The sequence below is a fragment of the Nelumbo lutea genome, chromosome 2 (genome assembly GCF_056320005.1).
Source record: "Nelumbo lutea isolate HS-2025 chromosome 2, American lotus-T2T, whole genome shotgun sequence".
Taxonomy (NCBI): Eukaryota; Viridiplantae; Streptophyta; class Magnoliopsida; order Proteales; family Nelumbonaceae; genus Nelumbo; species Nelumbo lutea.
The window spans coordinates 94,552,334-94,573,989 of record NC_142685.1 but is presented as its reverse complement, the minus strand read 5'-3'; the positions used below and the strand labels follow the sequence as shown (position 1 = coordinate 94,573,989).

The 21,656-nt window shown below is 38.3% G+C and overlaps 1 protein-coding gene across 1 annotated transcript in view; it reads right to left on the bottom strand.

The window, feature by feature from the left end:
* Window positions 1-21,656, bottom strand: part of LOC148872135 (uncharacterized) — a 79,220-nt gene that overhangs the window by 17,725 nt on the left and 39,839 nt on the right. Inside the window, exons 9-11 of the mRNA XM_088971651.1 lie at window positions 16,314-16,400; window positions 16,068-16,222; window positions 11,302-11,421 (exon numbers count right to left, since the gene is read on the bottom strand). Of these exons, the coding sequence (XP_088827777.1) occupies window positions 11,302-11,421; window positions 16,068-16,222; window positions 16,314-16,400 (362 nt within the window). The remainder of the gene's footprint in view (window positions 1-11,301; window positions 11,422-16,067; window positions 16,223-16,313; window positions 16,401-21,656) is intronic.

Sequence of the window (21,656 nt, the reverse complement as noted above, 5' to 3'; positions counted from 1 at the left end):
CATAGAATTTGTAACTTGTATATATACATACGAGATTGATGAATAATATAACAAATTCTTCTTCTTCCTCTGTTTACTCTTATTTTACAACTTCAAAACACCCTTTAGCCTTCTCTTCCCGGATGAGGATATTTTTTCTCTTCCTCTCCGTGTTTTTGGGTGCACTTGCTATGTTCATGTTCACATCCATCAAAGGCACAAATTTGAACCTAAGGCTCATAAATGTGTTTTTCTGGGATATGCTTCCACACAGAAGGGATATTGTTGTTTTGATCCAGTTAGTGGCACCCACTTTGTATCTCGGGATGTCACATTTGCTGAGTTGACTCCTTTCTTTAGTATTTCTCCTGAGGGGGAGAAATCTGAAGAGCCCTTTGCTATGTCTCCAGTTGTTCCTCTTCCCATTCCTCTTGAGTCCTCTCATGAGGTGTCTACTTCTCCCACTGGACCTACCTCCGATATTCCTGTTCCTCCTCCTCCACCTCATTCTCCTATAATTACTCCTCATCCTGTTCTCCAAAGGTGGTACCAAGGCACAGATTTAGACATGGGTAGGTTGTTTCCACTCCTACAGAAGAGCCTCTTGCTCCTCCCATCATTACTGAGGTAATAGGTCAGCCTTCTTCTGACCCATCTACATCTTTCCCAGACCTTGACCTTCCTATTGCTCTCCGCGAGGGTAAGCGGAAGTGTATAACCCATTGTATCTCCAAACACTTGTCTTACAGCCTTCTCTCTCCTTCCTACTACTCTTTTCTTGCTTCTGTTTCTTCCCATGTGATACCTAGGTCCGTACCGGAAGCCTTATCTAAACTTGAATGGAGGGATGCTATGATGGTTGAACTGGATGCTTTGCATAAGAACCATACCTGGGATATTGTTGACTTGCCTGAAGGAAAGAAACCGGTGGGTTGTAAATGGGTGTTTACCATTAAATATCACTCTGATGAATCTATTAAGAGGTTTAAGACTAGGCTAGTTGCTAAAGGCTACACTCAGATGTATGGAATTGACTATCTTGAGACATTTGTTCCTAAAGCTAAGATGACCTCAGTCTGGGTTTTGTTATCTCTAGCTGCTACTTTTGATTGGCCCCTACACCAGCTTGATGTTAAAAATGCCTTCTTGAATGGAGACCTACATGAAGAGGTCTATATGTCTTTGCCTCCAGAGGTGTATGGGAAGGAAATGCAAGGCAAGGTGTGTAAACTGCAAAAATCTATTTATGGTCTTAAATAGTCTCCTCGGGCTTGGTTTGAGAGGATCAGGGCTGCTCTTGTCTCCTTTGGTTACACACAAACTCAACCTGATCATACCTTGTTCTTGAAGAGAAATGGCTCTTTGGTGACCTTCTTGATAGTTTATGTTGATGATATTGTGGTCACGGGTAATGACACTCAAGAGGTCAGTAAACTAAAAATATTTCTTAACTCTGAATTTTAGATCAAAGATTTGGGAGATCTTCGGTATTTTTTGGGCATTGAAGTTGCTAGATCTAAGGATGGTATCTTCATTTCTCAGCGTAAATGTCCTTGACCTCCTTGCTGAGACTGGTAAACTTGGAGCTAAACCAATCTCCACTCCTATTGATCCCAATCATAAGCTTTCTGCTACAGATGGTGACCTTTTATCTGATAAGGGGGTGTTTCAGAGACTGCTCGGGAAGTTGTTATATCTTTGCATGACTCGGCCAGACATTTCCTATGCAGTAAGTGTTATTAGTCAATTCATGCATTCTCCCAGAGATACTCATTTAGTTGCTGCAGCAAGGGTTTTGTGTTACTTGAAAGGTACTCCAGGGAAAGGTATTCTATTTGCCAAACATGGACACATGAAACTAGAAGCTTTCATTGGTGCTGATTGGGCAGGATGTATTGATGATAGGAGATCCACCTCAAGTTATTGTGTTCTGGTCGCTAGGAACATTGTGTCATGGAGGAGTAAGAAACAGTTTGTAGTTGCTAGATCCTCAATTGAAGCAGAATACAGGGCAATGGCACATGGTGTTTCAAAATTATTGTGGCTACGATCCCTTTTAGAAGAATTGGGGGTTGACTACGAGAAGCCAATGATGCTCTACTGTGACAACCAAGCAGCTATCAATATTGCACATAATCCTGCTCAACATGACAGAACTAAGCACATTGAGGTTGATAAACATTTTATAAGGGAAAGAGTTTCCTCAGGAGAAGTTTGTTTGCCATTCATCACATCAGGTGCACAATTGGCTGATATCTTGACCAAGGGAGTTCCGAGAGGGAAAATGACACATTATATAAGCAAGCTGGGAATGATTGACATCTATGCTCAGCTTGAGGGGGAGTGTAAAGAGACTGAGCCAAATGGGTCCTAGTATCTTCTCTTGTAATATTTTTTCTTTTTCTTGTTAGCAAATGAGCCTCTCTTAATAGGCCTGTTATTTCCTTTTTGTTTGATCTCTTTATGTTACTGCCTAGTTGGTCGCCCACTTAAGGGCATACTTGTAATTACTTTAACATTAATTCTTAATAAAAAGGATTGGAGAAGAAAGGGAAGAATAATTTGAACTAGGACACAAGGGAGGTGGTAAGGTAGGTGACACAGGAGGATCAGGAACAGGAGTGGACACAGGAACTGGAACTAGAAGAGGGATAGACTGCTCACTCATTTCCCTAAAACACTCACCCTGAGAAGGATTCGTCAAGAAGAAGTATGTGGACTCAAAAAACGTGACATCCATAATAACATACCGACTCCCAGAGACTGGATCATAGCAGCAGTACCTTTTCTGATTTTTTGCATATCCAAGGAAGACACACTTCTTCGCCTTTGGATCAAGTTTCGGGCAGTGAGGACCAAGGATATGTGCAAAGCAAATACACCCAAACACCTTGAGAGGAATATGAAACATCTCCCCCTCAGGAATAAGGAGACTGAATGGGGTGCTGAATCCAAGTATACGAGAGGACACCCTGTTAATCAAAAATACTGTTGTGAGAACCGCATCACCCCAAAACCAAACTAGAACTGTAGATGTGGTCATCATGCTTCTTGCAATTTCAACAATGTGTTTGTTCTTCCTTTCTACAACACCATTCTGCTGTGGACTGTAAGAACAGTTGCTCTGATGGACAACACCATATTCTAACAGATATGAAGCAAGGTGTTTTTCAAAATATTCCCTGGCATTGTCTGATCTGAACACCTTTATTCGTGTTCCAAACTATGTTAGCAGCATCTAATGTGTAGAGGAGATGGGCTGAATGGCCCATAGACTGTCACTTCATGTTATGTTATGTTTCTCTCTATTATGGGCCTTATTCTGGGCCCATACTCTGTAGTGTTCTGTTTTTTGTATTTTTCTGCCCACTCAAGGACTTCTCTGTAATTTATCAAAGATTAACTTAAATAAAAGGTATTAGAGTGTTAGAGGGAGGTTTAAGTTCGAATTCCTCATCCTCTAACTCTACTTGCCGCAGTTCTCTCTCTCTCTCTTCTTCTCTAATCTTCTCTTGTTAGTTTTTTTCTGGTTTTCTAGCACAGTCCCTACTTCTAGGACTATTTTTTATTTTGGTATCAGAGCGGGTCGTTACTTGGCGTGTCCCTCATGTGGTTCTAGTTCATCCAACTACATGAAGAGGTTCTAGGGCTAAATGTTTACAATCATTCGCCTAGTTCTTAAAGGTCATTGGAGGGTGCCCAAGTTTCTATACACTTGGAGAAGGGTTCGGTGACCAGGAGGAATCAGAGAACAAGTTTTTTTTTCCAGCCTGATTTGAAATCAGAGAAAAGGGTTTTCGAAGCTAGCTCAGAGAACAAAGAGTTCAGCCTGGTTTGAAGTTCAAACCAGAGATACTGTAAGTTGTTTTCTCAAGGTCTTTGTTGAGTCATTTTTGGTATTTGGGAGGACTGTTAAAGCATTCAAAGCACACCTCCATTCGGCCCACTGTTGCTAGACTGATTTCTGGGTTATTCTAGAAGTGTTGTTCGGCTGTTTTTGGGCTTCCAAACTGCTGAAAACTGATTTAAATTAAGTGGTACAAGCCTCTACTTTAGTTCAGTTGTTTCTTGAACCTAGACAAAGTGTTCTTGAAGTGATTTCTGCTTGTTAACAATGAAGTGTTGAATGTTGCATGCATAATGTTTGTAAAAGGTCCTCTTAGGTATTGTGGACTGTTTTCTTTATTCTCCTTGGGAAATTATTGTTGGGAACCAAGAATACATATTGTTTGGAGGCCTGCTAATTGTTCCTTGAAAGCTGAACCAGGGTTTCTTCTCTTTGAAAGTGCTGCCACCGAACTTGGTTTTCACAGCTGTCAGTTCTGAACTGAGTTTGTGTGTTGCTGTGTTTGCTATTATTTCAACTCAATCTGAGTTCCTTAAAGTCAGATCACTTTTAAAGGCTTGCCGAAACCCTAATTGAAACTGTTACATAATGGACTACTCAGAAATTGAGAACAAGAGCACTGCTGAATATGGACATAATTCGGGAACTACAACTGATTCTTGTTGGTTGTAACTACAGTTAAATTGGATGGAACCAATTATTTGGCCTGGTCACAATCCGTAAAAATTCATATTTGCAGTAGAGGAAAGTGGGGGTTTATCTCTGGGAGCAAGAAAGCTCCCCAAGAGGAAGATCCCTCCTATGAGAAATGGGTGCAGGAGAATTATACAATGATTGGGTGGCTTGTGAACTCAATGCAGCCACAGATTAGCCAACATTACCTGTGGATGAACTCGGCTAAAGAAATTTGGGATAGTGTTGCAGAAACTTACTCCCAGAAGTTGAATGTTGCCAGAGCCTACAAATTGAGAAGTGATGTGAAGAATCTAAGGCAGGGGGAGAAATTACTTGCAACATACTTCTCAACCCTGAAATCTCTATGGCAAGAGATTGATTTGATAGAGGCTGTGACATGGGATACCCCCAAGGATGTTGAAACCTATAGGAAATTGGTTGAAAGGAATAGGGTCTTTGAGTTCTTGACAGGACTGAACTCTGAATACGACATTACAAAGCAAAACATCTTGTCCAAGGAAGATGTTTCATTGTCACAAGCATATACTTTGGTCAGCAGTGAAGAAAGTAGGAGGCAAGTGCAGGTTCAAGGAGTCGGTATCAATGATCATTTTGCAAATATGGGAATTAAACCCAAAGGGGTTACAGGAGCTCACAGTGGCACAGGAAGGAGGTGGTGTGTGAATATTGTAAGAAGCCGAAACACACAAAGGACAAGTTCTGGAAATTGCATCCCAATCCTGTACCTATCAGATTCCAGAAGAAGAATGATAGTAGAAAGACAAGAAGTGCGCATGCAGCCACAAGCACAGATACAAAGGTTGAGTCTACCAGTACACAGTTGGCAGCCATGAAAGCTGAATATGAGAAGTTTGGAAAGATGATCAGTCAGCTTGAAGGTGTATCTTCATCATCCATCCCTTCTGGAAGTCCAACCACCATTGCATTTGCTCACTCAGGTATAAAGGCTTCCGCTAACCATGCATCCACCTCAGGTAATCACAAAACCCCTTGGATCATAGACTCAGGTGCTTCTGATCACATGACCAACCTTTCCACTTTGTTTGTTTCATATGATTTACTTCCTAGCCGTGACAAAATCACCTTAGCTGATGGTTCTCTTGCCCCTATTTCTGGCAAGGCAATTTCATGAGCTTGTTTTAACTCAATTTGATACCAGAATTAAGGTTTTCAGATTTGATAATGCAAAAGAGTATTTTGAGAAGAGTTTATCCTTGTATCTCTCTGACATGGGGGTTATTCATCAAAGCTCCTGTGTTAGAACCCCTGAACAAAATGGAGTTACTGAGAGAAAAAATAGACATATTGTTGAAGTTGCAAGGAGCCTTTTGTTTGCCTCACATGTTCCCACAAGATTTTGGGGTGATGCTGTACTTACTGCTACCTATCTCATAAATTGCATGCCATCCAGGGTTTTAGGGTTTAAATCCCCCTTCTGTCTTCTTTATCCAGACAAGGATCTCTTCCCAATTCCTCTTTGTGTGTTTGGTTGTACCTGCTATGTTCACATTCCAAGTGTGCACAGTCCCTACTTCTAGGACTGTTTTTCAACTTAATGAAATTGCCTTACCAATGATGGTACCTCATCTCAGGATCTCATCAAGTAAATCCAAGAATATTGAGATAAATCATCCACAAATTAAAAAAAATATCGATAACCACCAATAGAAAGAACATGATAGGGTCCCCACACATTAGAATGAATAACATCAAAAGGAGATGAACATCTTTTATTACTAGCTTTAAAGGAATGTCTACAATGCTTTCCAAGTTGACAACCTTCACACTCCAGACTTGACAAACTAACAGACTCAAATAGCTTTGGAAACAAAAGACTCAAAAAAGAAAAGGGCAAATGACCTAAACGATTATTGATAACCCTGCATTTTGATGCCTTAAGGGCATCAATTCAGGGGTATTTTCGGCCTTAGAATAGTCAAAGTGTACCCGTTTCCTAGTTAAAATCAATGTTGTGGCCTCTAAGGGTCTCTGCATATTCTGGGGAAAATTGGAAAGTTTTCATGGTTGAAATGCAGTGTGAAGACCAGCTGAGAGGGGGTGTTTTCGTAAACCCAATTGACGCTCATCCTATTGTATTACCATGCTCCCCTCTCCTTAGCAAACCCTAGGGAGCCGTTTTAACCTAATCTTTTCACTCTTAGCAAACCCTAGCCTTAGGATCACCCCAAAACCATCCTAACTCTTCATTATAAACCCTAGGGCACCCATATTTTTGATAAAACCCAACTGCTGGCCCCTTCTTTCTCTCTAATTCCAGCTATATCCACCATTCTCTATAAAAAGGACCCCAGGGGCCCTGGAGAAGGGGTTGGTCAATTCACCTAGTTAACAAGGCTAAGGTTTCTTGAGGAGTTCAAGGATTATAGGAGGGGAGGATGCCCAGTTCTTGTCAGGAGGGGTTTCTGCAAGCTGTTCAACTATTCTATAACTACTGCCACTAGATCTGATCAACCATTCTTTCTTTATTTTCTTTTCTATTATTTTTATTTCTGCAATCTTTTAGATTTAATTCTTGTTCGTTTCTCTGTTTTGCAGATCTGAATTTGTTCAGTTCAAGGCTAAGGTTTCTCGAGGGGTTCGAAGGTTGTAGAAAGGACAGACGCCTGGTTCTTGTCAGGAGGGGTTTCTGCAAGTTGTCTAGCCCATCTGCAGCTACTGCCACCAGATCTGGATTCTGGATCGTTTTTCTAATTTATTTCTTTTATTTCCTTTGTTGATTCCCATTCCTTATTAAATTCTGATTTTTATTTATTGTCTTGTTAAAATTCAAAACATTTAATTTCAGCAATAATAGATTCTATTTTCTTATTTTCTGCAATTCTCGATTGTATTCTATTGTCCGGATATAAGTATATGTTAATTTTTCACTTGCTTCCATGTGGATACGACCCGTTCTCACCCATTTACTACATTAGTAGTTGTTTGATAAACGGTAAAAATTATAAATGCTTAAACTGGTGTTATTTGATAAACAACTACTAATGTACTCAAGGAGGAGGAAGCACATCCAAGAGGTAGGTTTCATTCACTTCACGACCACTCTCAATCGTCCTCTTTGAATCCAGATCTTACAAGATACAATGACCAGGAGAAAAAATTACTGAACAATTCAGATTTTTAATCAAACTACTAACAAATAACAGATTAGTACTCAATTTGGGAACATGAAGAACAGAGGAAAGGGAAATGGAATCACTAATCTTGACAGACCCCTTCCCAGCAATGGAAACATGAGATCCATCAGTTGTGGAGACCCCATCTCTACCAGAACAAAGTTGGTGAGAAGAAAAAATAGTGGAACTATAGGTCATGTGCTCTAAGGCTCCAGAATCTATAATCCAAGGAGGTCTCTCCTTACTTAAAGTAGAAACATAATTTGCAGTGGCATGTGAACTACCTGTGTGAGCAAAGGAAGTAGAGTGTGCTCCACTAGAACCACCTATACATGGTTGTCCACCTGTTGTTGAACTAGAACTGGCTATATCCCACTGGTTTAGAAACTGCCCATACCTCACTAATCTTGACAGACCCCTTCCCAGCAATGGAAACATGAGATCCATCAGTTGTGGAGACCCCATCTCTACCAGAACAAAGTTGGTGAGAAGAAAAAATAGTGGAACTATAGGTCATGTGCTCTAAGGCTCCAGAATCTATAATCCAAGGAGGTCTCTCCTTACTTAAAGTAGAAACATAATTTGCAGTGGCATGTGAACTACCTGTGTGAGCAAAGGAAGTAGAGTGTGCTCCACTAGAACCACCTATACATGGTTGTCCACCTGTTGTTGAACTAGAACTGGCTATATCCCACTGGTTTAGAAACTGCCCATACCTCTCAAGTTTGGCCCTTACTACAGCAGTTGCAACAGACTCCATAGTAGTTGTAGTAGGAGGGACCAGAATGTCACCAGTGATAGCCATGTGAGCATTTCCCTTCTTATTTTTGAGTCTATTTGGCACAAGATGAGGATGAAGCTTCCAACAAGTATCTCTTGTGTGTTTAGGCTTCTTACAGTAGTCACAGATCAAATCCTTTTTGTCTTCCTTCTTGATTTCACTACCATCCCGGTCCCCACCTTGTTTAGGTCTCACAATGCTAACCATGGCTGATTGATCAAACCCAAAATTTTTCATCATCACATTTCTCCTGCTCTCTTCCCCTAACACAAAGGCATATTCCTAGGAGAGAGTAACACTATCCCTGGAAAGAATGTGCTGTCTTGCAATATCATACTCGGGATTAAGGCCAGCAAGGAATTCAAACACCCTATACTTCTCTAGGAGCTTTTGGTAGGCAGTTGCATCCTTAGTGGTTTCCCAAACAACTGTCTCCAGATGGTCAATCTCCTGCCACATGGTTTTAAGGGCCAAAATGTAAACAGCAATAGGTCTATCTCCCTGCCTTGTAGCAATAATCTGATTTCTCAACTAATAAGTCCTAGCAACATTCTCCCTCTGTGAATAGGTTTTCTACAACCCCATCCCATATTTCCTTAGCTGTATTTTCCCACAAAAAGTTTTTACTTATATGGGGCAGCATGGAAGTATACAGCTAAGTCATCACCATATAGTTCTCCTGTACCCACCAGGAGCTGTTAGTTTCAGGTTTCATTTCTTCACTAGTGGTATACCCTAACTTCCCATGAGCACCAATGGCCATCTTTGCAAATTGTGACCATTCTAAGTAATTCGAACCATCCAACTTAATTGTAGTAATGGTCTTAGCCCCAAAAAGGTCTCCAGCACCTCTTTCCACTGGTCTCATTTCACTCTCAGACTTGTTTTCAACTTCGTTACCCTCCATACTTCTCAAAAAGGGGATAGAAGATTACTGTAATATGCAAAAATATCAAATAAATTACTTTTGGTACCAATGACACCCTTCTGGTGCCCTAGATGGTCCTCTCACAAAAGATTCATTTTCTGTGGGACGGGAGAAGAGAGAGAATAGGTAGCCGCTCTCTCCAGAAACCTCCAAATCAAGCAAGACTTGAATTACCCCCTACAGAAAACTCCAAGGAACCCTAAAAAATTAGGGCGCCACTTCTTAGGTCAAAATTGAAGAGTCCAACAGAAACAAGACTCCCCCTTTCTCTAGTTTTTCCTGATCTTGATGGGAAACCCTAGATCATCTATAGGGCAAAACAAATCCACCAAAAAATCCAAAAACTGGGCTTACCTGATATCTTTGATCAGCCTCTTAAATCACCATGCAGTCGGCCGATCTAGGGCTGCATGAGAAAACAGCTCAAGGAACCTTCAGCCCGCTCTGATACCAAGTGGAAATCACCATTTCCAAATCTAGATGAATTCCTTGTGAAGAGAAAGAAGAAGATGAAGAGTTTCAGCAGTAGAGAAGAAAAGAGAAGAAAGAGTAGGATGTCAACTAGAATTAAATTAGTTCTAGTCACCAACCCGTCATTATATTTTATACTTCAATTAAAAGAATATAGATTATAAGAATGCCCTTGGTAGGGCAGCTACTAAAGTAGCTGAACAGTCACAACTTAAAAACATAAGCTAATGGGCCTAAAGCCCAACAACTTCCTAACTTAACAACTTAAAAATAAGAGCTAAATAACTAGGCCCAATAACTAGAAATCGGCCCAACTCAACATGAAGCATACACACCATAAGACTTCTGCTACCCTACTCTCCAAAAAATATGTAACTAAATCCTTCTTGAAGTACTCTCTAGCATTGTTTGATCTAAAAATCTTAGTCCTCACTCCAAACAGTGTGACAACCATCTGATAGACCTATTGCACCAGAATAGGTACCTCATCACGTGATCTCATCAAATATATCTAAAAATACCAAATGTAATCATCCACGAATAAAAGAAAATAGTAGTAACCACCCATGAAGGAAATATTATAAGGTCCCTGTACATCAGTGTGAACAATATCCAAAGCAGAACTTCTTTTATTACTTGATTTAAAAGAATGCCTACAATACTTTCCCAACTGACAACTTTCACACTCCAAAATGGACAACTAAACAGACTTAAACAACTTTGGAAATAAACATTGCAATGAATTAAAAGAAAGATGGCCCAAATGATTATGCCACAACATAATTTGGCCTCCCTCTCCCATTAGTATTTATACTTAAAATAAAAACTATCTACAATGGCTGATATGACCTTATAGGGCGGCTGATACAAAAATCTCAATAGAAAACATAAACACACTACTCTAAAAGCCCCCAATAATATGCTTGGTCCCACTTCCAACTAAACAAATAATAAACAAAATCAAGTAACAAAACTATAAATTTAGCATTCATATCTAAAATTTACCCTAAGCATTTGAAGTTCTTTCGTTAGATATTATTTCCACCAAAACAAAGTCAGATATTATGATGTGACAAAATTCCCTCAAGTGCCATGTCAGTGTCCACATGTGCACACAACAGATATGGTGCCCAACTGCCCATTTTGAAGTATCCATGTATATAGCTGAACAAATGTGTTTACTCAAATGAATTATACACAATGACATCCCGTTTGTCATTATGCTTTGTTAAGTACACCGGATGAATAATGAGATTGCTTTTAAGGTTCTAAAAATCCATGCATATAAAATATATAACTAAACCACTTTTTGTTCTAAACTAATTGTATAAACAAGTTGGACTCCTGAAAAGACAACTTATGAACCAGGGGGAAATTCCAGAGCAAAGTATAGATGAGTTAAACAAATTCCTATGCAGAGAAGAGGGCCAACAGAATGAAGATGTTTAATACATCGGTAACTTACCTCAGAGGTATCTTTTCACTTTGGTGCTCAAGAACAACAACAGCATCCTTACTTGTCCATACAAGGCTATCATCTTCCATCGTAAGGCCCGCATCAACATCAGCCAATGATAGCACAAAGCTGGAAAGGATGTAAAATGAAAAAGGATATATAGATACAGATCTAATGATTTATTCTCCATAACAGAGTAGAATATATTTATATTTATGTTGTTATGAATAACAAAGGTACTGATACTTATAGGAACATAAAACTACTATCTGAAAGGCAAAACATATTGTTAAACAAAGAAAATTAGCTAAAAGAACTGAAAATATTTTCATCAAAACCCATAATCCATCTTCTGCATCCTCATTTGTCGATAGCATCTTCAGAACTCCATGTTCCTACTTCTGATCTGATTCAAATATCTAATTCTAGATGAATTAGAATTCCAAAAAGTTGGAGGAATTATTTCAAAGATTATCAAGTGAAGAATATGATAAGAGTTCAATGGTATTTTCAACAGTGGGTCTACTATGAAAGAGATTTTAGGTATTTCCAATGGCACCAAATTTTTTATATTAAAGGTGTTTTAAGAAAAATGATGGGAAGGGCTTTAGGACCTGATCGTATATAGAATCTTGGATATTTATAGGAGAAGTGGCCTATACAAGGTTTGCTAATGGTTGCTAATGGTGCATTTGGTTTCTGTGACTGGGATGGGAAAATGGAAATATTCCCATAAGATTCCCACTTTCACGCATTTGCTTGTTGCGATGGGATGCGAAAATGTGGTATGTAGTTTCTCAGAAGTTAGGATGCGGGGTCACGCTGATATGGTACAACCCCGGTGAGAAAGAGAAAACATTGAGAAAAAAATATCAGGCTGTCTTGACTGTGACTGGAGTCGTCCTCTCACTGCCTCAACATCTTGACAACAGTCGAGTCTCCAACGACGTCTCAGGCAATATCCGGCCAAGGTAAGGCCAGATCTATAACCCCTAAACCCTGGCAATTATTTTCTTTCCCCTTTTGGCTTTGTCACTCTCTTTCCAGTCGGTTGTAATACACGGTTGTTCACCGACTAAATGTCATTATTTCCAGCAGTATGAAGCTATGATTTTTACAAATCTGCATGTGTACATTGTAGATCTAACATGCTTATCCACTTTTTTTGTCTGTAGGGTTCAAGTATTTCCATTCAACTGTGGGAAGGTAAGAACTCCCTCTCTTTTCCAGATTTATCGTTATGGATATTTGATCTACTTATTCCCCTGCCTCTCCGGTCTGTATCTGATACTTCTTCGGTCTGTATCGTTATGGGTCTTTGCTCATGCTTGTTTGAATAAACGTCTTCCAGATCTGGCTGTGAATTGGGATGTATCATTATGGGTCTTTCCTGTTAAATTTTCTTAGAAAGCAAACACAGGAAAATGAATTTTGATCATACTGTTTCTCAGGAAACAAACACTGGATGCAAAAATGGGAAAAAATATATTCCTTTCTCATCCCATCCTTTCTTGGCAACCAAACGGACCATAAGGTTTCCCTTCCTTTCCCTACCTTTTCTTTCAAACCAAACACAGCCTAATGGAATGCTTCACCCTAGAAGGTAAATTAGGACTTTATCCCCCATATGCATTTCTCTGTAAATATATAGCTGCTTTGAAAATATAATGATAGGAAAACCTATAACCTGTCTCATGGGGTCATGTTACAATGATTTACAACCACTTTTTTTTTTCTCTCTCCAATGCTGCTCCCCTTTTGAACATCCCAAAATTATTTTCACCTGTTTTTTTTCTCACCTAGGACAAAAAGGGTGAAACTGATGCAGAAGTGTCCAACTGAAACAATAGTGTGGACCATATGAGAGGAAAGAAATGATAACAACTTCATTAACCAGAACAGACTGCCTGAAGTGCAAATATAGGTAACTACTGCCAGAGTTGCTCACTGTTTGCAAACAACAGATGAATTTCGAGATTTCATTATTGACAACATGATTAGATATTGGTCCTTTGTTACAGAAATTCCACATTGAGATAGACTAGAAACTGAAATCTGGTTCCTCCACTACAAAGACTAATAAAGTTCAGGGAATTCCTTTAAAGAAGAGATCAATACCTTGTTATAAGGCTTACATCTTTTGACAATCATGGACTCTTAAAATGTGCAGGCAAGTGTTACAATCGAATCCATCGACCGCACCACCAGTATGCTAACCAAGTGTCTTCTTGTGTGTCTTGGGTGGGACAATTTATGCATTTTGTACGTAGGGGATTGCCAATGGTATTATTTTAATTACCAGTATGATTGTTCAACATTTTATTGTATCCTTCCATCAGATACCCAAAATCTTAACATCCTCTTTAAGGGGAGGTAAGTAGTTAAATGGAAACTAAGGTGTAAAGGTTAAGCATAAGGGCCCCCTGAACAAATTATGTGCTTGTACTTATCTTGTTATGCAATATGAAGTGCATGTCTACTAATTTGTGTGCCTTTTTTGTTGTCTTTAACGTGTTGTCTTCTTTTGTAGGCTTACTTGACCCTTTCAAGTGTCACACAAGGCCTCAATGACTACTCTCGTGGCAATTGGTATCAGAGCTAGTTGTTCAACAACACGTTATGTCCCTCAAGTTGCAACAACAATTGCAGCACAATAAAGATGCTACATGGGCTTTTCCAAGCCCACAAGACCGATGAGGAACCAGATGATGAAACCCTCAAAGACAAAGCCTAGAAGGGCCATACATCCAAAATCTAGCAAGGGTGACAGGTAGGCTGACAAGCTTGCTGCCTTTGAGAGTGCATCCTCCATTATGAGGTGATAATTGGGGAGACTCATAATTGAGTAGAAGATACACCTAAATGTTGAAGCCATCGAGAGTTCAATAGCGGAATTGGAAGTCTACTTGAATAGAATCCTAAACGAGGTTCAAGATATCTTGAATGGCACCCTTAAGGAAGTTCTTGGCACTTTTCTTCAGCAAGGGAGTTCCTCCCGATCTACCATTCAAGACCAAGTCGACAAGATGAAAGCTAGATGGGCAAAACGGAAGAGAGCCATGCCCACACCCACTACTATTCAAGTGCAACAAGAGGAAATCAGAAGAGAATGGTTGGCCTTTTTTCCTCATTTACAGTTGATTTCCTAAGCTATTCTAGGAATTATGAAGGGCAATGGAGTTGAATACAAGAACATAGGTGAAATGAGATTAGGTGGAGTAGGTGCTAGTGACCCTTTTGGGGTAGGAACTATAACTACAGTTAAGTATGATGGTACAAACTACTTGGAATGGTCCCAATCAGCCAAAATGGCTATTGGTGCTCGTGGAAAATTGGGGTACTAGTGAAGAGAAGAAGCCTAAGACTAACTCTTTTTAGTGGGTATAGGAGAATTACATGGTGACGTCTTGGCTATGCAATTCTCTATTATCCCATATAAGCAAGAACATTTCATGGGCTAACATAGCTAAGGAGATCTGGGGTGGAGTTGCAGAGACTTACTGACAAAGTGAGAATGTTGCTAGGGCCTACCAATTGAAGAATCAGGTGATTGCTACTAGGCAGGGAGATAAATCTGTTGTAGTTTATTTTTTTTGCCCTCAAAACCTTATGGTAGGAGATAGATCATTTGGAAACTGTAGTTTGGGAGAGTAGTAAAGATGTAGCTACTTACGAGAAGCTGGTACAGAAGAATAGTGTTCGAGTTTCTAGCAGTACACAACATAGAGTATGACATTGCACAACAATATATTCTTTACTATGATAGTGTAACTCCCGCTTAGGCATATGCCTTTGTCTAGAGAAGAAAGTAGGAGGAATGTGATGATGAAGAACTTAAAACCTTGAGCAATCTACTATTGTTAGCATATTAAAACCTAAGCCTGTTGGGGATAAGGGTAGCAATGATGGTAGGAAGGAGGACAAGAAGGACATGATCTGTGACTACTGTAAGAATCCTAAGCATACCAAACATACCTGTTGAAAGCTTCATCCACGTCTTATACCAAATCAGCATAGAAACAAGAAAGGGAATGCTAATATGGGACTGACCAGTGACTTCTCTAGACCACCTACCACAACTTCTTTGGAGTCAATTGTAGCAGCTACAGTTAAGGCCGAATTGGAGAGATGGGCAGTTTCTGAGTCAGAGAGATATGGCCAGTTCCAACTCATCACCGGATGGGCAACAAGGTGCAAGTGGCCTAGGAGCTAATCATTCTACTTCATTCATGGAATGAACCCCAAATAGTTTGGTTGAGGTTTAGATGAGTTTAAGTGTGTTTGAGTATTTTTTTGTATTGTCTCTCTCCTCTGTGTGTGTGCATGCATGTGCACATGCATATGCATACCTATACTGAAAAGGTAAACTGATAAAGTATGAGACAAAAAATGGTCATTTCCCAATGTTGGTCCTAGCTATATGGGGTCTTGGGAAGAGTAGACTAGGATGGTCCTAACTTTTGGCCTTTTTTCTTTCTGAACAAGTGAATTGATCATGTATAATGACCATTTTCTATACAACAGAAAACAACACATACACACACACACACATATTTACATGTTAAGTGTGCATATTTTTATGTTGATGTATATATCAATAGAAAGAAATTTCATAAAAGAATGCATAGAAAGAAAGATGTCCCATAAAACATAAGAACAGAATATATACATAATTATATATAATTATAGATATGTTGTAGACAGGAGGGTGTTTTAGGTAGTAAGACTAGGAGATTTAATTTGGTAGTGATATCAAGAGAGTATGTTGTGCTCACACAGGAACTACTCTGGTTCCATAAGTCCTGTATAGGTTTCCTTCTTTCTTTACATTCCACTTCTTATCCTTGCCACGTTTCGGGCTGTAAGTTGCCCAAAGAGGTCGGTGCTTTAATATAGGATCACTAGAACCATCAGATTCATCCATCCATTGCTGGGAAGATGAAGCAATTGTTAGCAGAGTACATATCCACAAACAAATGTGCATAAACACACATACATACACACACAAAATCAATACAAACCTGACGAAGGAAAAATTTACTTGAGAGAGAAGGATCAGCAACCTCAAGTAAACCAGCAGCAAGGACATCAGCAGAACGTTCCATCTCCTACAGTAAGCATTTTCCAAGATTGAAACAGCCATCTAGTAAAGGTCACTACATGAATCAAGCTTTAGTAATATTAAAGCTTTGGTAACTATAAAGCAAATGGAAAACCTATGTATGGACTGATACACTACCCAGATACGGGTATGGACATGGACATGGATACCAGAAACAGGGATATCACTCTCCATTTCCTAAAATTCTGGACACAGATACAAGCACAGGTAACCCATGTAATATGCTAATATCATTCTTTTGTATCTAGTTTTTGAAGGCGAATGTCATTTTCTCAAGATTTATATTTTGCTAACTATAATGCCACAGAGTACATCTAAAAGTATGCATGCAATATCCAGTATCATATTTTTCTTTTTTGATAATTAATATCCAGTATCATATCCATGCCAGTACACTAGGCAGTACAGGTATCCAGTTACATAGGATGGCATATTAAATCTAATATCTAACCACTTGGAATCCAATATTTGATTAACTTATACACTATTTGTGGTTTGTAAATCCTCAAGCTTTGTTGACTTAAATCAAAAGGCATTGCCTAGGTTAACAGCAGCAAGTTAATTGTTCATGCATTAAAACTGAGATATAGTTTAACCATAGTTGTCAAGACATTGCCTAGCCAACAAGGCAACCAACCATCATGACTTAAATAAGAAGGCAAATTTCTAGGTAATTAGCCTAGATAGCCTTGCACTAAGAAAAGGGGTAAATAAAATTTAATTCAAAATAAAAATATATAGAGTGGTATGGATCCCACACTAGCTCTAAAACATTGTTGTTTCCAAATTCAATTTGGAAATCTCTCTCATATCCACACAAATGCACCAGATAGAACAAGAGCTCTGCCTCTTGTTCTTTTCTCCTTATTATCTCTTAAGTTTTTTATTAGTATAAAATTAAAACCTAGTTGTCTGAAACCGAGAAGGTTCAGACCAGTCTAGTAAGAAAAATACACCAGAAATGAAGAGAAGAAAAGGAAGAGAAGAGAAGAGAAGAGGAAAAAAGAAGGGAAGAGGAAGAGAGAATGTGAGGGTTCAGCTCAATGACAGGAATGCCCCTGTCACTAGAAACAACAGAAAAAAAAAGGTCTAACAGTACTATAGACAAGAAAGAACATATGAACAGGTGGTGGGACCACAAACTGGTCAACCATTTTCTCTACACTCTCCCTCAAGTTTGGAAAATATATTGATCATTCCCAAGTTGCTTAAATCCGCCTCAAGTTTGATTTTGTTGACTGCCTTGGTGAAGACATCGGCAAGCTGCATATTAGTGGCAACATATGGAAGGCACACTTCTTGAGAAGAAACTTTCTCTCGGATGAAATGTCTCTCAACTTCAATGTGTTTGGTTCTATCATGCTGTATTGGGTTGTGAGCAATGTTGATGGCCGCTTGATTATCACAATACAGCATCAAGTTTCCTTCAAACTTAATTCCCAATTCTGTAAGGAGAGACTCCAGCCATAATATTTCAGCAACACCATTAGCCATAGACTTATATTTAGATTCAGCACTAGACCGAACAACAACATTTTGCTTCTTGCTCCATGAAACTAAATTTCCTCCAACAAAGCCACAATACCCAGAAGTAGATCTCCTATTATCAATACAATCTGCATTAGTGTAAACTTCAATCTTTATATGGCCACTATTTTTAAAAAGTATACCTCGGCCTAGACACCTCTTCAAGTAGGCTAAAATTCTCTCAACAGCAAGAAGGTGTAAGGTCTTGGGAGAGTGCATGTACTGACTAACAACCCTTACATCGTACAAAATGTCGAGGCGAATCAAGCATACCTTTATCTTCTAGAAGCTCACCATCCTCTGCATTAGTCTTATGATTTTTCTCAATAGGAGTATCAACAAGCTTAGCTCCTAGTTTTCCTATCTCTTCCAAGAGATCAAGAACATACTTCCTCTGGAAAACAAAAATGCCATGCTTGGACCTTGCCACTTCTATCCCAAGGAAATACCTCAACTCACCTAGGTCCTTTACTTCAAATTCTTGATTCAGAAGCTGCTTAAGAGAGTTAATCTCCTCAATATCACTTCCTGTCACCACAATGTCATCCACATACACAGCTAAGAGAATCAAAGTAGATTCTTTCTTCTTAAAGAATAGAGTGTGGTCAGATTTGGATTGAACATAGACAAATCTTTCTAAAGCAAGTCTGATCTATCAAACCATGCTCTTAGAAATTGTTTTAAACCATACAAAGCTTTCATCAACTTGCAAACTTTCTTACCAGTCTCTGCACCATAGAAACTAGGAGACAACTCCATATACACCTCCTCTTGCAAGTCACCATTTAGAATTGCATTCTTAACATCCATCTGAAATAGAGGCCAAGAGAAGTTAGTAGCAAGAGACAATGAAACCATGGTTTCAAATGTCGCCAAATGTTGCCCGACATATGTTGATGTCGAGGTTCACCAACATGAAAATGGATGGTAATATAAAAATTACATTATTTCGGTCGACATTTCCTATATTTCGGAAATGTCGACCAAAGCAGTCCAAATAACCAAAAAAAAAACAGTTTTTCCTATTATGTCGGAAAGATGTCAACTAATGTCGATAGGATTTCAACTAATGTATATTAATAATATAATGTATTAGTATATTATATTAATATAATACAGTATATTAATATAAATTATTCCATTAATAATTTCTATTTAATATTTCAAATAAAATATTTATAAAAAAGAATTAAAAATATATAAAAACAAAAGAATAAATTAATTACTTTATAATATAAAACATAAAATATTTTTCAAGTAATAAAATATTAACTAGTTAGTATTTTTTAAAATATTTATTAAAATCAGAAAATGTTTATTAAATTTTATAATAAATCATATTCTACATTTAATATAAAAAATCAGAATAAATTTATTAAATTTTATACTAAATCATATTTTATTATAAATTTAGTATTAAAAATCATAATAAATTCATTAAGTTTTATAAGAAATCAGAACTTGTCATAATCTTAATACTACAAAAAGGAGAATCAGTTTATTAAATTTATAATAAAACATAATGTATTATAACTTTAATATTTAAAATATTTAAAAAATCAGAATAAATGTATTTCTATTTACTAGTGTGAAATAAATATATTAGAATTTAATAAATCAGAATTGAAAATAAGAAAATAAAATATCAGATAACCTTGTAAAAACATCAAAATGCATAATAAATCAGTAACTCGTCGTTTACTAATTTGTTATTGATCTTAGTTTCTTAGCTTTATATAATGGTTGGGAATAAGATAATAGTCTAGAAATATGTATTAATGCTTCTTTCGTCATTTTACAAAATATCATTGCATATTTCATAATATTTCCACAATGTCTCTAATTTTTACAATATTTCCCCTCGACATTTCCAACATTTCCGACATATGTCCTATATTTTGGTAAGCGACATTTCCATCTACATCGACATTTTAAACCTTGAGTAAAGCCTGATGGTATTCATTTTTGCAACTGGTGCGAAGGTCTAAGTAATCAATACCATAAGTTTGAGTGTATCCCATTGCCACCAACTAGTCTAGCTTTATACCTTTCAACTATACCATCTGTAATCATTTATGGAGAGTGGGAGAGAGAGAGAAAGAGAAGAAAAGGGAGATACGGTTGAGAGGGAAAAAACAGATATTGTTGGCTGCCGTCAGTTTTCTATTTATATTAACTTAATAAAAAGAATAGAAATTATAAGTATGCCCCTGGCGGCACACCCTAGAACCAAACTAATAAGAAAAAGAAGGACAAGTAACTAACTGATAGTATCTTAAGAAGTCAGCCTACTAACAACAACTATAAAGTAACAATTAAATAAGCCTTACAACACTCCCCCTCAAGTTGGCCTGAATATGTCTATCATGCCCAGCTTGTCACATAACTCATTGTGCCACGAGTATGGAAGCCCCTTTGTGAGGACATCAGCAAGTTGTTCCTTGAGTTGACATAAGGGATGCAAATTTCCCTTTTTTCCAATTTTTCTCTTATAAAGTGTTTATCCACCTCAAAGTGCTTGGTCCTCTCATGTAGGATAGGGTTGCTGGCGATGTTTATTGCAGCCTTGTTGTCACAGTAAAGAGAGATAGGACTATGAACAACAACTCCAAGCTTCCCTAGAAGATTCTTTAGCCAAAGGACTTCAGCCACCCCATGTGCCATAGCTCTATATTCAGCTTCAGCGCTTGACCTTGCTACCACACTTTGTTTCTTGCTTTTCCGGGTCACTAGATTTCCTCCCACAAATGTGCAATACCCACTTGTGGACTTTTTGTCATCCACAACCCCTGCCCAATCAGCATCTGTAAAGACTTCCACCTTTAGGTGATTGTGTTTACTGAATAGTAGACCTGTTCCGAGATATTTCTTCAAGTATCTAAGAACTCTCTATGCTGCCTCCATGTGTGATTTCTTAGGAGAGTGCATGAACTGGCTTAGGACCCCAACAGAATAGGCAATGTCTGGACAGGTCATGGACAAATAAATCAGCTTTCCCACCAACCTTTGGAACTGTTTCACATTTTTCATAGGTTTACCAACACAGTCACCTAACTTGTGGTCAACATCCATGGGAGTATCTGTCGGCCTGGCACCTAATTTGCCTGTATCCTGTAATAGATCAATGGTGTATTTCCTTTGAGAGATAAAGATACCCTTTTCTGAGCGAACAACTTCAATACCAAGGAAATACTTCAGGGGACCTAGATCTTTCACTTCAAATTTAGATGCAAGGAATTATTTCAATTTTTGTATCTCTGATCTCCAACTTCCTGTAATGATGGTATCATCCACATACACTATCAATACAACAACCTGTTCCTGACATCTCTTCACAAAAAGTGTATGATCAGACTGACATTGTTTGAAGCCCATCTGTTGAACTGCCATGTGAAACTTACTGAACTAGGCTCTGTGAGATTGTTTTAAGCCATAAAGAGACTTTCGCAGCTTGCACACCTTATTTTCACTTCCCTTGCACAGAATCCAGAGGGTTAAACCATGTATACTTCCTCCTCTAAGTCACCATTCAGAAAAGCATTCTTTATGTCCAGATGATGCAATTCCCAGTCAAGATTAGCAACTAAGGACAGGAGAACCCTAATTGAGTATATCTTAGCTACTGGAGCAAAAGTCTCATCATATTCAACCCCGTATACTTGTGTGTACCCTTTGGTTACTAATCTTGCTTTGTACCTTTCAACTGTTTCGTCTG